We start from the raw sequence: 17,241 nt of genomic DNA, 5'->3' as shown, positions 1-17,241 counted from the left end.
CTCCGGAGCCTGGGGAGGGCAAAATGCCCCCCCAACCCTCCGTGATGCAGGAGGCTGACTAGGCCATACCCTCTGTGGCCCTGCTCACCCAGCAACCAGGCAGAAAACCCCTTGCTAAAATTTTTGAAGCCCACCCCTGATTAGATTATATGTTTTCAAAAAGAATGGTCATTCTTCCTCAGATTGCTTCAAATGTTTAGCTGTTTCACTTAGATGCTTTCAGATAGTCTTTGTTTTGCTATCATACACCACCAATTATATGTTTCTTTCTAGTTACAGGGATGCTGAAAAGAATTTCCATAATATTTCCAACCGATGCTCCTATGCAGACCATTCTGGCAATGATGAAACTGAAGATGTCTCAGGAATTCTCCAGCGTACAGCAAATATTCTTGGTACTATAATTATTATTATTTCCCATAGCCCTTATGTTAGTTTAGAACAGTTTTGAATTTCACTTCTTTTACTTACAGCGGCCTATTCTGCAGACTTTGACTTTTGCTTGGAAATATCTGGGTAGATAAGCAGAAGATTGTTTTCCATTCAGATTAAGCAATTTAAATGTAGGAATTCTGACAGGCAGGCTGAATAAATTTGGGTTGGATAGTATTGCAATTAAGTGGCTACATAGCTGACTCAGAGATTGTACTTAATTCTCAACAAGTCCTCTTCAAAGAAAGTTAACGACTATCAATTGTGTGCTTGGTACACTTCATTTTAATGATGACTTGCATGAGGAGGTAGAGAGAAATAATAAATTTGCAGATGACTCAGAAGTATATAGCACAGATGAAAAGGATTCTGGATTGGTAAATAATGACAAATAGAACACTAATTTGCTATATACTACCCGCAGTCTTCAAAATGAGATGGGCGGTGTATAAATTTAATAAATAAACAGTAAACATACAAACCAATAAATGAATAACTTGTGGTATGACATGCCTGCAAAAAAAAAAAGTCAAGAAAATGGAATTTTAGGCTATATTAATAAAAGCATAGTTTCTAAAGATTCTGAATTCTCAGATGTGTTTTAAATACTATGCTTATTTCTCGGCATTTCTATCACTATGTTTAAGTGATAGAAATACCTCAAAATAAGTAGAAGCTAAATAGTACAAAAAGATGTTAGACTTAAGAAAAATGGTTTTTGTTTATTTATCAATTACATTTTGACCCATCTCTTTCAGAGTTGACTGGGAGGGGGACTGATGCAACTCTTAAATCAGTAGAATTCCATAACCAGTTTGTCAGGGTTCCAAATAGCATCCAAAAGTAAATCAGAGTCCAAGGCAAAGTATTGCTCAAAGTTCCAATTTATTAAAAGAGCCATGTTGACACATCTGGGAAAATCCGAATCTGAAAGCTTCCCGGTTTTCACCACCCAGTTGAAAGTTCAAGATCTTGCTCCCACAAGTCCATCGCATGGTCCAATCTTCCACTGCCATGCTGGCAATTCCACCCATCCAGTTCCGGTCAGATGCAGAGGTGCAGAGACAAAGGATGACCTTGGCTTTCTAGGAAGAATTTTGTTATGGCTACATAGCATCTCACTCCTGCAATCCCCCCTCCCATTTTACCACAATAGAAAATAGAAAGTGTGGCAGGCCAAAGACCCAAAAGAAAATATGGCTTCAGGCCTGACACAGTTCTTTATTGTGCTTGAATTCAGGAAGCAAACAATTATTTTGAGTTTATAGGAAGATACATTCTTTTTGAATTGTCACAAAAGATTCAACATGATGACAGCTGTTGAGAATGAAATGTATACAGGAGGTGGTGAGAACTTTACTGAATGTGTTCAAGCAAAGTTAAGGCAGCTTAATAGGATTACTGTCCTATTAAGATGATTCGTCTAGTGATCAGTGGTAGTAAACTGATCTTCATCCTACCTTAACTGAGACTGTGCAGTTGCTCTAAATCAGGAGTGGCAAATCACATCATGACATTGTCGTCACATGATGTATCATGACTTCCTCCCCCCATCACTAAAATGGGTGGGCGTGGCCAGTTTATGAAGCATCTGACTTGCAGACCATGAGTTTGAAATCCCTGCTCTAAATACTCAAAAGATCATGTAGAAAATAAATTTTTTTAAAAAAAATCTGACTTTTGTCACCTTTCAATCCTTATAGTAGGTATTTCTCTTTTGTGTTTCAGGTTAAGAGGGAAGAGCCTTACCTGTCATGCTCTCTTAAGCCCTTACTTTTTCATAGTAATTGAACCTCTTCCAATAATTGTTTTTTCTCCCAAATGACTTATTCTTCTGCCTTAGATTTCCTGTATTAGTATGAATGATGTTTCCTTCAGATTTGCTTTTCCATATAAATTGCCAAATGCATCCTGAATGACTTTTTTATGACAATAAGAGCAATGCCACTGGAGCTTCACAAATGCTAATACTTTTGAAAGTCTTGATTTAAGTTTTCTTGATTGTTCAGATCATGCTTTCCTAGAAATCTACAAGTCACTAGAACATCAACAAATAAATTGCTTTGTACTTTGTATACTTCATATTGTTTTGAAAGCTGCCCAAGGAAATTCTCACTGTTTGCAAATACCTTAGGAGCTTATTTGCCTTCTGCATTTACATTTTTAAGTGAGTAAATTTTTGATCTAATAAGCTTTTTCCCTCCAGTAATATTGCAAAGGAAATTGAATATTTCAGTGATCAACTTAGTTTATTTAGCCTCAGGAGTTTCACAAGCCCTGCTGTAAATCTGTGCATATATGGGTAAAACTTTGATGTGTGAATAATTCCAAATTTTGCTCAAAAAAGATTAGATTAGGTGCATCTGTGTGATGATATTGGATAATACACACACACACCCTGAGAACTCTGGCAAACTTTATAAATTTATGAATCTTTATCTTACTAATGCTCACTATGGGATGGTAAAGTCTTGTTTTGAAATACAGTTTAAAAGAAGCTATTTAGTATGTTAAATAGTAAAATTAATAAACATGCTATTACCACTGGCCTGGTACACATATAAAACATTTTGTTTGCAAAGGGTAGCTTGTAATTCAGGAACTGACCTCATAAAGTTCAATGTTGTTAACTATGGTTTAATTTCATGTAGTGGCCAACATAAATTATGTGGACATATACTAGATTGCTCTGTTAATGTGATGTTAATATTAATAATAACACAATTTAGGCTGTTCAGCCATAGTCTAAATTATGCACTGAAATATTTTTATTGGAATACTTGTACATGGAAAATCAATGGCCTATCTTTTACAGCATTATTTTCATGGTGAGAAAAATGTTTGCATTTCCTATTTTGAACATCCAGAGAACTATGCATTTGGGATTGCGTGTTTTCCAGTACCTCTAAGGACTCTAATCTGCAATGGCTAAATGCAACAAATACTAGCTTTATTCATTATATTAATCACTAATTTGTTTCAATGTTGATTTCTGCTTCCTGTTTTGAATATATCAGAGATGCGGTCTTTTTAAGATGCTGTACGTACGTGATTGCTATTCACTTTTGACTATTTCCCACTTCAAAAGCCAACTCTCACAATAACTGCTTGCATACCCCATTTTATTCATTCTGTGAATAAAGCTGGGGCCATCTAACTACATCCATTTGGGGCCTACAAGTTCTGTAATATGTCTGGGTAGTTACTCATTTTAAATGTCCCATTATTTGAAAAATTTCTATACAGTTAGAGCAGGGATGTCAAGCTCAAGGCCTGGGGGCTGGATTCAGCCCATGCGGTGCTTAGATCTAGCCCATGGAGCTGCCCTGAAAACAGTAAAAGACTGACCTGCAGTGCCTCTGCCAGCAAAAACGGAGCTCAAGAGAGCCACGCGCAGCCCTCCTGATCTCCCTTTGCGCCGGCAGGAGGCCGTGGCAGCTGAAAACGGAGCTCAGGAGCCCACTTTTGCTGGCAGAGTGCTTGGGCCAGCACAGGCCCCCCTGATATGAGCGACGTCAAGCTGACCATGCCCCCTCTGGCCACACCTACCCCCCCAAGGTCAACACAAGCCTGATGCAGCCCTCAATGAAATTGAGTTTGACATCCCTGAGCTAGACTCTCCTCCCAAAGGTCAATCACAGGAATGGCAAACCTTTTTTGCCTGGGCTGCCAAAGTACGCCTGCGCTCACATGCCCACCCCCATACTTTAATGTCCCCCCATGCCATGACCCTGCACATGCATGTGTGACTCTCCCTCGCTGCCCAACGCGCATGCGCCCATGGCTTTCTTGGAGCTTGGGGAGGGCATAAACGGCCTCCTCCACCCCTCCAGAGCCTGGAAATGGCCCACTTTCCAAATTCCACTGGACCTGGTAGGTCCGTTATTCAACCTCCCCAGGTTCCAGAGGCTTTCTAGGAGCCTGGGGAGGGCAAAAAAGACCTCCCCCACCCCAGAGGCCCTCTGGAGGCTGGAAACAGGCTGTTTTCCGCCTTCTGGTGGGCCTAGTACGTCTGTTTTTGCCCTCCCCAGGCTACAGAGGCTTTCTAGGAGTCTGGGGAGGGTGAAAAATGGCCCAACACACAAACAAGAAGTTCGGGAATGGACATCTGGGTTGCCCATTTGGCTGTTTTTCTCCCTCCGGAGGCTTCAAGAGCTTCCCTGAAGCCTCCCGAGGGTGAAAAACAGCCCAATGCACAACCCGGAAGTCAGTTAACAAACTTCCGGTTTGGATGTTGGGCGATGTTTCAGCTTCTGAAGGTTTTAGGGAAGCCTTCAGAGTGCAAAAAATGGTCAAAAATGAAGCCCAAAAATCAGCTGGCCAGCACACACATGCGCGCTGGAGCTGACAGGGTAACACCTGTCAGAAATGGTTCCGCATGCCATAGGTTCGCCATCACGGGTCTATCACTAGCTTACCAGATTGATGCCTCTTCCCAAACGTTTGCCTCTCCTAGGATCATTGACGCTGTGATTTCATACTGTCTTATGCCTATTCCAGGTTTAAAGTTTGAGGAGCTACAAGAGAAATTTGGGGCCGAATTCTTCAACATCTGCTTCAATGAGAATGAGAGAGTTCTTCGAGCTGTGGGTGGCACCTTGCAAGATTTTTTTAACGGCTTTGATGCTTTGCTGGAGCACATAAGGACTTCATTTGGGAAGCAGGTCACTTCAGAATCTCCTTCTTTCCTATGCAAAGAGCTCCCGGAAGGCAAACTTATGCTTCACTACTTCCATCCCCATCAGATTGTTGGGTTTGCCATGATGGGTATGGTGAAGGCAGCAGCAAGGAAGATCTACCAACTGGACGTTGAAGTGGAACAGATAGTAAATGATAAGCTATGTTCCGAGGACCTAAACCCAGGCAACTGCAGCTGTCTCACTTTTATTATCAAAGAGCGTGAAAACGCAAAGATCACAAAAGCGCTTCCTCTGGGGACATCTCAATCCCCCTCAGATCTGAGGATAAGCATTAACACCTTCTGCCGTGCTTTTCCTTTCCATCTGATGTTTGATCCCAGCATGTTGGTCCTGCAGCTGGGTGAAGGACTGAGGAAGCAGCTGAAGTGTGAGGCTCATAAGACGTTGAAGTTCCAGGACTGCTTTGAAATTGTTTCTCCTAAGATTGCAGCCGTGTTTGAACGTGTCCTTCTGAGACTGTCCACCCCTTTTGTGATCCGAACCAAACTTGAAGCCTCTGGCTCTGAAAATAAAGACAAGGTAAGAATGCTGTTTTCTTCTTGGAGGAATGCCGTTTTGGTAAATCACAGAAATGTCTAGCAGTTTTAATGGTGGGAGTAAGAGCTACTGCTAAGATGAAGGATGAATGGAGTCTGGTCACAAAGCAGAAGGTAAAGTGGGAACAGATGTCTTCATGCTGTCTTCTGAGTGCAACATTCACAGATTTGCACATAGCAATAGCATTTAGACATTGTCCCATTGTGCTTTAAAGCACCCTCTGGGCAGTTTAGAATATCAGCATATTGCCCCCAACAATTCTCATTTTACTGACTTCAGAAGGATGGAAGCCTGAGTCAACCTTGAGCCCCATCAGGATTGAACTCCAGGCTGTGGACAGAGTTTGCCTGCAATACTGTATTCTAATCACTGTGCCACTAGTGCACATCTCATGACTTAGAAAAATAAGAATCCAAGATATCTCTATATTTTATTGTAAGCTATAAACAGGAAATGTTGACTGGGACATATACTGAACTTTTTCCTGCTTTCAAGACTGTTCATGCAACCACTGATACAACCTGATTTTTACCTCTCAAGCTTGTTTTAGATAGCAATAGCACTTAGACTTATATACCACTTCACAGACCTCTCTTAGCAGTTTACAGACTCAGCATATTGCCCCTTCCCAATAATTTGGGCCCTCCTTTTACCCACCTTGGAAGGATGGAAGGCTGAGTGAACCTTGAGCCTGGTAAGATTCGAATTGCCAAATTGGAGGCAGCCGGCAGTCAGCAGAAATAGCCTGCAGTACTACACTCTAACCACTGTAACACCATGGCTCATAAATATTAAGCCCTATGTGTGGGTCTATTTTATGGTTTTTTTGTGTGTGCAGTTTGATTCTTCATTGCTAGATATTAGATCTCGAAATCCTAATATGCGTGGTCCTAAGGTTGCTTCACCTAGCCTCCAACTGATCAGTTATTGTGAGAGTATCAAACCTGAATTAAAAAGTGATTCTTTCCAATCATGAATCCCCTAAAATTCTCTTTAGCAAGCTTTTATTTAGATGAAAGCATTATTGATATAAGAATTACGGCAAGTGAGTCATTGCCAATTTAGAATCAGTATATCTCTGCGTGCATAAGATTTTCTAATTACAGTATTCTTTTTCTCCTAGCTTTACAGGGGAGTCCACAACTGTAAATTCTTTACCCATAATTGCTTGTTATCAGGCCAAGGAAGAACCTGATCAGATAGATTAAAAGCTGCTGAAACATGTAGAAAACCAATAAGGCTGAATTTCCTCTCTTCTCCTTTCAGCATGATCAAATACTTTTGCTGCTAAAACCAGGGTAAGGACCAGGAATAGATTTCCCATATTCAGTGGGAGAGACAGGTCAAAAAAAAAAAAAAAGCATAGCAACTGAGGTGTCAAAGCGGGCAAGAGACTATGGGTATTTGAGCCCTCTTGTTTCCTTTTTTATTGCTGTTTTGACTTGTCCCCTCCCCCTCCGACTTTCTTTTAAAGCATAGCAATTAAAGTATAAAGCAGGCAAGTGATGATGGAAGAATGATTTCTTTTCCTGGTTACTGTTTTTGAATTGTTTCCCCCCCTCTCTCCTTCTCTATGCTTTTTTCTTTCTCTTTTTGTAGGCAGGTGACGTGATTAGAAGTTAGACAGGAAAGAAGGGAAAAGCTTTTTATAGGGTAATATGATTAAAAGCTAGACTAAGTGATAGAAATGAAGGGAATATTAATGTACTATATTTTTATTTGATAAAATGAAAGTAATCATGCGAAATAGGTAGAATAACCGAATAATGAAAGATTGTAACCTAATATTGATGTATATTGTTATGGGAATTATATAAGTTGATTGAATGTAATAATAATATTTAATCTGATCAGTTTTGTTTGTATTGGAACGTATGGTGCTCAGGTGCCACACTGTTCACACATTGATTTAACTTTTTTTAATAAAAAATAAATAAATGAAAGATTTCCCATATTCAGAATCTGACTTAATGGGGATCCAAGCTAAACATTTCCTTTTTCGGGTGGAAAAATAGAAAACCCTCCAGAAGGAAGAAAAGAAGGCTAGCTTTAGCTGCAAGAAGGGACAATAATTGTTTTGCAACAAAATAAAGAATCTGTTTCACCATATCCTACCTGTTATTCCACTGTGATATTTATCAATTTTTTTTAAAACTTACGTTTTCCAACTAGGTCAGGCTACAGGCTCAGAACCTCAGGGTTTTATTCGTTTTGTTTCTTCATCCTTTTGCAGAAGGCTTCTTTCTATTTTACTAGCAAGGCCAGCTTAGGGCATAAGAAAACAGGGATATTCTGTGATATTCTGTCAGTGAGCCCTGCTTTCTAATGGGGGTGTTTGGAGGAGTATCATCTCCCCACTTAATTCCCTCTCCTCTCCCTCTCCCTCATTCTCTCTATATAATCATATGCCCTCCCAATGCTTGAAATAGGAACAAAACCTTTTATTGACTTTACTACACTCAAAAGGTTTATTTTTAATCAGTATTTTTTGGGGGTGGGGGGCGGTAATAGAAAAGCAACAAGTGTGACCCTACTAGGGGTGGGCTGCTGAGGGTTCGCACAGGTTCGGGCGATCCTCTAGCGAAGATTCTGCGCGGTTTGGTGAATCCCCAAATCCCACTGCTGGCTGGCCCCTCCCACCCTTCCCACTCCACCCTCCCCTCCTAGGAGTCTCCATGCGGCCCGTTCATCAGGCCATGTAAGCGCAGGGCCCAAATGGAGGCTCAGGAAGGCGGGGGGGGGGGGGGGAGGGAAACAGGCCTACTGGAAATTCCGGAAGTCCTGAAACGGGCCTGTTTCTGCCCCCTGGAGAGCCTATGGGGCCCAGGGAAAGCAGTTTTTGCCCTCCCAGAGGCTCAAGGAAAGCCTCCAGAGCCTGGGGAGGGAGAAAAACGTCCCCCCTGCCATGGTGCAGGAGGCCGACTAGGCCACGCCCACCCAGCAATGGGGCAGCGAATCCATTGCTGCAATTTTTGAAGCCCACCCCTGGACCCTACCAACATTTTTTTAAATACTTCAGTTCATTTTTATTGACTTTCCCCCCCCCCTTTGTCTTTACTTAATTTCCTTTTAAAATTCAGGCAGAATTATTAAGGAGGGGAGTAAAAAATTAACATTCTGCTTCTATTGTGATAACAGTCTCACCAGGTTGAAAAAAGCCAAACAGAATCATATTTTTCCCCGTGTTTGTTCCATTCTTCTGTTAGTATTCCTCACGTTTGCTTGTCAGAATGTGTTAGGCTCTAATGATTTTTAAAATGAATTACATTGCTAATTTGACAGCTGGCAGGGGTTGTGAATGGAATAATGTAAAACAATAGATGACAAGGTAGCTTTAAAAATAGATTTTCTACCATGCTAATAGCTATGCTCCACTAAAGTTTAAAACTTTTTAGATAGCCGTATAGCATTTTTAATTGTAATGAAAGAATTTTTAAATGGTTTGCAGAGTCTTTTTTTAAAAACCTGGATGCCCTTGAGATAGACAGCCTATTTTTCAGCAATTTCTGGGAATTTGCATGGCACACAAGGTGTGAGATGTTTATCCTAGTGTGAGATATTTATTCTCCATGCAGAGTGTAGATTGACATTGTTTGATTAATATAATTGTGCCATCATATTAATAGTATTTCTCCATGTTTTTTTATACTAACTATTATTCACCATCAAATTGTTGCATCTCCTTTCCATTTTATGTATTTGGAAACATCAGTTAAATACCTAGTGCAAAGAAAACATATTTGGGGGATTAGATCCATAATGACACCATTAAAAAAAAAGCACCTGACACCTATAAGAAAGGATATGAATAAGGTGCTTATAAAGATTAAAATATAAGGGATGTGGTGGCTCAGTGGGTAAGACACTGAGCTTGTCGATCAGAAAGATCGGCAGTTCGGTGGTTTGAATCCCTAGCGCCGCATAACAGAGTGAGCTCCCATTTCTTGTCCCAGCTTCTGCCAACCTAGCAGTTTGAAAGCATGTAAGAATGCAAGTAGAAAAATAGGGAGCACCTTTGGTGGGAAGGTAACAGCGTTCCATGCGCCTTCGGCATTTAGTCATGCCAGCCACATGACCATGGAGACGTCTTCGGACAGCACTGGCTCTTTGGCTTTGAAACGGAGATGAGAATTGCCCTCTAGAGTCGGGAGCGACTAGCACATATGTGCGAGAAAAACCTTTACCTTACCTTTACCTTAAAGATTAAAATAATATTTATTGAAGAGACCAGTCATGTGGTGACTACGGAAGAACTGAGTACTGAAATTAGAAAACCAAAATCAAGATCATATTTAATGCCAAGTGGAAGAGCACATTGGAGGCCAAGATGAAAAAAATTAAGATCAGTTGCAAGTAATTTAAAAAACATGAAAGAACAAAAATTGAAGAATGCAAGGATCAGGACAAGCCTAATAAAAAGAGATTGGCTTGGCACCAGAAAAAATAATGATGATTTGGAAATCATAAACCAAAAAGTAAAAGCAACAATTGGGAAAATTGAATGCTATGAGGCATGAATCATCCAATTTAAGAAACATCAGCTATTTTATTGGGAACAGAAGCAATTCTACCAAAAGGTAAAAGAAATTCTGAAAATTGAATATCAAACAAAAAAGGAAACAATCCAGTTTTGGAAAGATCTATGGGAAGTTCAAAAATAGTATAATAAGAATACTAGATGGATACAAAGATTGAAGATGAATTTTGTTATGATCAAATGAAATATGAATTTAGCAATGATCAAATGGAAAACTTAATGACAATGAAATGACAGATCCAATACATTTTTCCAGTTCAGATGTCAGCAAATCACAAAAGCAACATATCCCATTTGCATCCCAGTCAAGTAAACCAACTTTGTACTCTTTCTTTTTATATAGACCAATCTTGCTCTTTAACTCATTCATATGATTTGATCTTTGTTTCAAATTTGTTCAAAACTTTAAACGGCTTTTTTTTGTAAATCCAGCAAAAAGAAATTATCCCAGTTGCTCTCTGGGATTGTCATTTTCATTTCCACCTTAATTTTTAAAGCCTCATTCAGTTTGTTGTTTTTTCACAGATGATGATTCCCCCCCCCCCAAGTTTTTTTCAAGTTGTTCTCAGCTATAGTTTGCTACATAACTTTTTCTGTAACAACTTCTGGGAATAGCATAATCCTAAAAAAACACAACATAGTTGACCTTACTGATTCAAAATCCCAATGCAATTCCTCAAAACTATCTATGTTATTATAAATTGCTTGTCTTGTATGTCTCCAATACCAAACAAATCTTCTTTTCCATAAAAATACATTTATTCTTTAAAATGAATGACAAAATATTAATTTTTCAGAGTCCAGTATTCCAATGTTTTCTGAGCCCTTCATCCGTTTAAAACTTTTAAAAAGTTTTATTGGAATTTTATTTTTAAATATACATCAACAACAATACATGAACAGTGCGGTCTCTGGGTATACTTGATTTTGATACAAACATCAATTAATAATAATAATAATAATAATAATAATAATAATAATAATAATAATAATAATAATAATAATAATAATAATATATATAATATAATCCTAGTATTGATATACAAGTTTGTTTTAGAGTCGTTATTCAATATTTCAATGTTCCATTTTAATGCCAATTATATTAAGCATACATAGTAATACCATCTTTCAACCTCTAATCTTTCCATCTAATTATTACTAATATTCTATTATATAAAAATTATATTTGCTAATATTTCCCCTATTTCTTATTTCTACCTCTATTCTAGCTTCTAGTCAGGCTATCATTACTAATCCCAGTGTTAATACATGTTTATATTAAGACATAGTCCTTCATTATTTGGTTAGTCAATGTCACAATATGCCATTCTAGTACCAATCATCCTATTATTTATACCTTATAATACCATTTTTCAACTTCCAATCTTTCCATCTAACTATTGCTTCATATAAAGATCCATATTGTTATTTCTACCTCTGTTCTAGTTTTTAATCAGGCCATCATCATATTAGAAAAAAAGAAAAAAGAAGAAAAAAAATCCTTTCTATCCATCATCTCTTGCCCATTTTAATACTTCAATTCTTATTCATTTTTTAGCTTGCCTCCCATACTCCTCTCTTGAATATTTGTCTCTATTAGCATCTGTGTCTTCACCATTCAGTCTGAATATTTCTCCCATCTCTATACTCCTAAGCTGCCAGGTCTCCAGAGTGTCTACCCAAACCCCTATCTCTCTTTCAAAAGTATCCTCCAAGTTATCCAATTTCATTTTAAAATCTTTTAAAGTATTTTCCCCTTGGTTTATTTTATTAGTCATTATTATATTTATCATCTTCTCCTTCTCATCTTTTTGCTTTATTTTCTGGTTTGTCTGTTTTATCTTTTCCTCCATTCTTTCTGCTGTCTCCTCTCTTTCCTGGACTCTTTGTTCTTGATTCATTATCAATTGTAGGATATTTTTCATTTTCCCATTTGTGCCTTGCAATAGGTTCTTTATCTCTCTGTGATTCTTTGTCATGGTATTGCTAATGCTTTGAAACATCATTTCTTTTGACATCTCACTCATTTCCCCCTGATGAAGCATCTTATTTTAGTCAGTCCTGCTCTTACTCAATAGTCCAACAACAATGTATTCAGTCCAATGTTGTTCCTCAAAAGGTTCAATACTCGTAGTTCTTTACATCTCAGGATTATTAATCAATTCCATTAAAGTAGTCCAGGCAGCTTCTACAAATCAAAAGTCACTTTATTTTACTTAAGAGTCTTCCTTATTCTCACAATTGAGTCTCCAGTAATCATAAAGCAGATAGTTATATAACAGTAAGTATTACCACAGTCCTCCCGATGAATGTTGTTTATTTCTCTTATCAGGATTTTTCCTAGGCTTGTAGGGATATGGTATCTTTCCATTTACCAGAAGATGGCATCCTCAGCTTAGGCTTCAGCATGGTTTCAAGTCTGATAAATTGATTAATCCAATTTTAGTTCAATTTCTAAAAGCAAAGTCGACTATTCAAGTAGATGGTTCCAGCATTTTATAATGCCTTTCCAAAACACCACCTACCCAGTTTAAAAATCCAATTTTCTATGTTTTAAAAGGTCTTTAGCTTTTCTCCCCTTAGTTCCTTCCTTATGGTTCTAGGATTTTTCTCTCTATGGTTGTTTACCACTTTAAGAAATAATTCTAAGAGTCTCTTTTCCTGGATTTTCCTCTTTTTTTTTAAGGTTAGGGTCGAAATAAAAAAGGAATCTTATCACCCAGCTCCAGACACTGTTCATCTAAACCGCTCCTGCACATTTATTTGTTGCCTTGGCTGTCCCAGCTTCATGGCAGCCATGATGGCTGCCTCTTCTTCTCATGGATGAGAGGGAAGAAGCCTTGGATCAAGCAGGAGAGTTGCTGTTCTCCACCACCTGCAGGGTGCCCCTCTTTTCTTCACCACCCCTAGAGGGTGGCTTTAGCTCCTTTAGGAGCCCTCCCAATGGGGAGAACTCGATGTGGGAGTGTGGAGACCTGCTCCTCATGTCTGATCTCGCCATGTCATCAGCCAGAAGTCCCCATTTAAAACTTTCTAAAGTCAAAACATTGCCTTGTTTTTTTTCTGTTTATTTTAAATTATCAAAAACTATATAAATACATTTTCATTATCTTATATTAAGGATTGAAAGCACTAACTTGGTATATTTCCAGACCTGTCATTTTGAAGGTGTGTAACTTCTTGAAAGCAATAAATAGGCAAATTTCCAAAAATAGTTAGCAAAAGAAGTGTCACTTAGTGTCATTTGAAAAGACTCTGTTGGTGGTTTGCAAATTCTCTCAGCTCTTGGTTCTTCCATGTTCTGGAGAGACCCTGCTTTCATTTTCCTTGTGAGAAGCAACCATATGGAATGCAGCTTGGGTTATGTCACATCCCTTCTTTATCCTGAGAGGATCAAAGAAGCAAAACTACTTGGCAGCTCTGTCTCTTGCTGCAAATGTTGACTCTATTTTTCACAAGTTGTCTTCAGCCCACCATTCTTCCCTGGAAGTCTGTATTTAAAACAGAGACTTTATTGATGAAAATGACAATTACTTTGGAGTCAATACTACAGAGTCTGTGGGTATTATATTGCCTAAGACATCTCCCAGGTGGCATTTATTTATTTATTTTAATTTACTAGCTGTCAAATTCCCATGATACCCATGAGACCTCCAAATAAAAAAGAAAATAATTTATCATTTCTGATTTTCTTCTAAAGTTTTACAAAGTTTCAAGGGCGATATGAGCCATTCTAAAATCAATTTAGTTATTTGCAAGTTCTGGAACAATTTTGTAAAATAGTGTGAAGTTACTTGGTTGCTGTAAAGATGACTAAAGTCTTGATTGAAGAATTAGGTTAAAAATATAATTTGGAATAATTTGCCGATTATGTTAGATTAGGGATATTGAACAGAGAAAGTTTTAGATTTTCTTCCATTTCTGTTTTCTACTAGTGTTTAATAAAAGTATTATGTACTTAGTTCTTATAAACTACTTGATAGTTCATTTGTTTGTCATTCAGTAGAAGCTTGGACTTTGAAAAGCAGACACAGGTACACAGTTTTTTTTCTTGTGAGTATTTTAGATGTTTTTCTTGCAGTGAGTTTTGTATTTAGGGAAATAGCCATAACATTGCCAATCAATTAACAGTAAACACTGAATCCATTGCTGTTTACTTTTGGTTAATCAACAGAAGCATGACAGGTAGTACAGTTTAATAGATAAGGGTGTTTAGTTAAACACATGTTACTACACTGATAATTTAGTATTGACGGCTAGCTTTTTCTATAAGTGTGAAACAAAGAAATATGAATGCAATTAATAGGATTTTCCCAAATTGATAGTGTGAAAATACAACTAGAGCTGGAAGATTATGCCACTTAGATAGAAGTACATATTGATTAAATCACTCAGGATTTTTTTTAATATCAGCATAATATGGTCAGGATGTAAGTTCAGGTGAAATTTGAAGTATAGATGCAAAACAAACAAAAATACCCCAAAAGGTCAGTATAAAATAAATCTGGGGCTACTTGATTTTAAAAATCATGAACTATATCACATACATTATTGTTGTTATTTCATATAACGAGAATGAATGCAGCATTTAAGGTCTCCCCAAATAATAAAAGAATACAGTAGACTGTAACACTTGAGGACCTCATAGGTTTGCCACTGCCATTTAATAGGACAGAAAGGTTGATACACAATAGGCAATACAGTTAACTGTATTTAACTCAAATCAGATTAAAGTTACTATTAAACAAAAGACTTTGTTTGTGCTCCAGTGGTGGGTTCCGGATCCCGTTGCAACCGGTATGGTGCAATGGGCCCCAACATCCATCACATGAACGCACGCATGTGTCCTTACCTCCTGTGATTTCTCTGCGACGCTCCAGCTGGTCGGCGGAGCATCGTGCAGGCACCGTACGCTCCGTGCGTGGTAAGGAGGGTGGGTGGGCCCTCCGGAGCACTGTACCAGAATGGTACACGGTGCTCCTGGCAGGCACCGGTACGCCCATACCGGGGCGTATCCCCTGCAACCCACCACTGCTGTGCTCACTTGCTTGTTTCTGTGGCATGCTTTTCAAAGACGCATTTAATAACTAATTAAGTAAGCATGAACTTTTGACTTTTTATTTATTTAGCCTATGGCATACGATGTCAGGGAAATTTACACATGCTAGACACAATGCAATTGTGACAGCCTAGATTGCTAGTTCATTCTGTTGGATGCTTGTGCATCTACCTTTGGTTGCACTGCGGGGCAGTGGTGGGTCCCTACCGGTTCAGATCAGTTTGAACTGGGATTGGTTTGGCAGCCGGGGTCGCCACAGGCTGTGCCATCTTGTTTTTTGCTTCTGCGCATGCTCAGAGCAATTTTTATTGAACTGCACATGTGCACAAAGAGCGTGCGCAGCGCGGCCATGAGTGAACCGCCAGTAGTGACTGCCGGAAACCACCCCTGCCATGGGGGGAAAACTAGCTTCACATCAGTTAGCTAGTGGCACTTGGGTTGGTAACTCTTCCAGGCTCCTCTGCCGGTCTCACCTCTCCTCGTGTCTCGATGCCTTGCATCCAACCAGGTCCAGCTTCTGCTCTCTATACACACAAATGCAGATTGGTTTTTTCCATTGATGTTTTATCCATTTAACTACTCACATTTCAAACTATTGGGTGGGCAGGAACTATTGATCGAGTGATGGGAGCTCATGTCATCTCATGGAGCTGGGCTCGAACTGCCAGATTGCAGACCATTTCTGGCTGGCAGTTCCAGCATCACTAAGCCGCTGTGCCACTGCATCCCTTATCTTAGACTCAAAAGATCTATGTCCATGATGGCGAACCTATAGCTCTGCTGGCATGTGCATTGTCGCCCCAGGTCAGATCTCCGTGGTGTTTCTTTTGTGAGCTTCTGTGTCACTGCAAACGACGAAAGAGAAGCTCACGAAAGAAAAAGATCTTACCTCTTACTGCGCTGCTGGTGTTGGGATGCCCCGCCTCCCGCCAGCCATCTGGTCTTTGGGTCTCTGCTGCACATGCACAGATGCATACGTATGTGAGTGCATACCTTTCAGTTTGGGCATGTGCAGTTTGGGCTCTTGGTGTCTAAAAGATTCGCCATCACTGGTCTATATGGAGGTCTGTTAGTATTCCTTCATAATGGTTTCTCCTCTGCAAATCGTATCCTCCAAAACCAAATGATCAGAGGAACATCAAGCAACAAAAAAGTCATTTGATCCCCATCAAGTGTTCCCTGCCCTAAATGTAGTGTTGTTTAAAGGTAAATATGGCATTTGGAACCTCTTTAGGCCTAATAATATTAATTTTGCTCCAAGAGAAGCAGCACTGGAGTCTGGCTCCAGTAACTTAATTGTATTTGAGGTTGTTTTGTAATGAGGTGATTTATTGCTCATCAATGCTTGATGCTTCTAATGAGTTGTTTTAATGAGGAAATTTAAAAACATTGCCTACTGCCTTGTATTCCTGAGGTTATAAATTGCGGAGGTGAGATGAAGTCTAATGGAGATGAGGATTACTTCATCACGAAAACGTGAACAAGGACTGAATAAAATTAGGTGTAAATCAGAGAGAAGCAATTACAATTAAAGCATCACAATTAAGAGTAGCTCTCTGACTTGAAACCATGATCCCATCTGCCTTATGCTCATGGAGGAGTTAAGAAAAGATCTTTCTAACAATATCAGAAAACAAACTTACTTGTTGAATTATCTATGTCCATGATGGCGAACCTATGGCACGCGTGCCACAGGTGGCATGCAGAGCCATTTGTCAGAGCATGCACTGGCCAGCTGACTTTGGCCTTCTTTTGAGGCCATTTTTCGCATGAAAAACCACCCCTACAGGCAAACCGGAAATTCAGGAACGTACTGAAAAACTGCCCCAAAAGGCAAACCGGAAATTCAGGAACGTAGGGCTGGTTTTAGCCCTCCGGAGCCTTCAGGAGGCTTCCCTAAAGGCTCCAGAGGGCAAAAAAACGACCCTACGAGCAAACTGGAAGTCACTTTTTTCATCCTCCAAAGCCTTCAGGGG

The 17,241-nt window shown here is 39.2% G+C and overlaps 1 protein-coding gene across 1 annotated transcript in view; it reads left to right on the top strand.

The window, feature by feature from the left end:
* The window catches only part of GUCY1A2 (guanylate cyclase 1 soluble subunit alpha 2), a 245,169-nt gene that overhangs the window by 27,963 nt on the left and 199,965 nt on the right, over positions 1 to 17,241 (top strand). The window contains exons 3-4 of the mRNA XM_081952009.1: positions 274 to 395; positions 4,933 to 5,651. Coding sequence (XP_081808135.1) covers positions 274 to 395; positions 4,933 to 5,651 — 841 coding nt within the window. The remainder of the gene's footprint in view (positions 1 to 273; positions 396 to 4,932; positions 5,652 to 17,241) is intronic.

This window comes from Natrix helvetica (genome assembly GCF_964273705.1).
Source record: "Natrix helvetica genome assembly, chromosome: 4".
NCBI classification, from domain to species: Eukaryota; Metazoa; Chordata; class Lepidosauria; order Squamata; family Natricidae; genus Natrix; species Natrix helvetica.
This window is presented reverse-complemented; position numbering and strand designations above follow the sequence as displayed.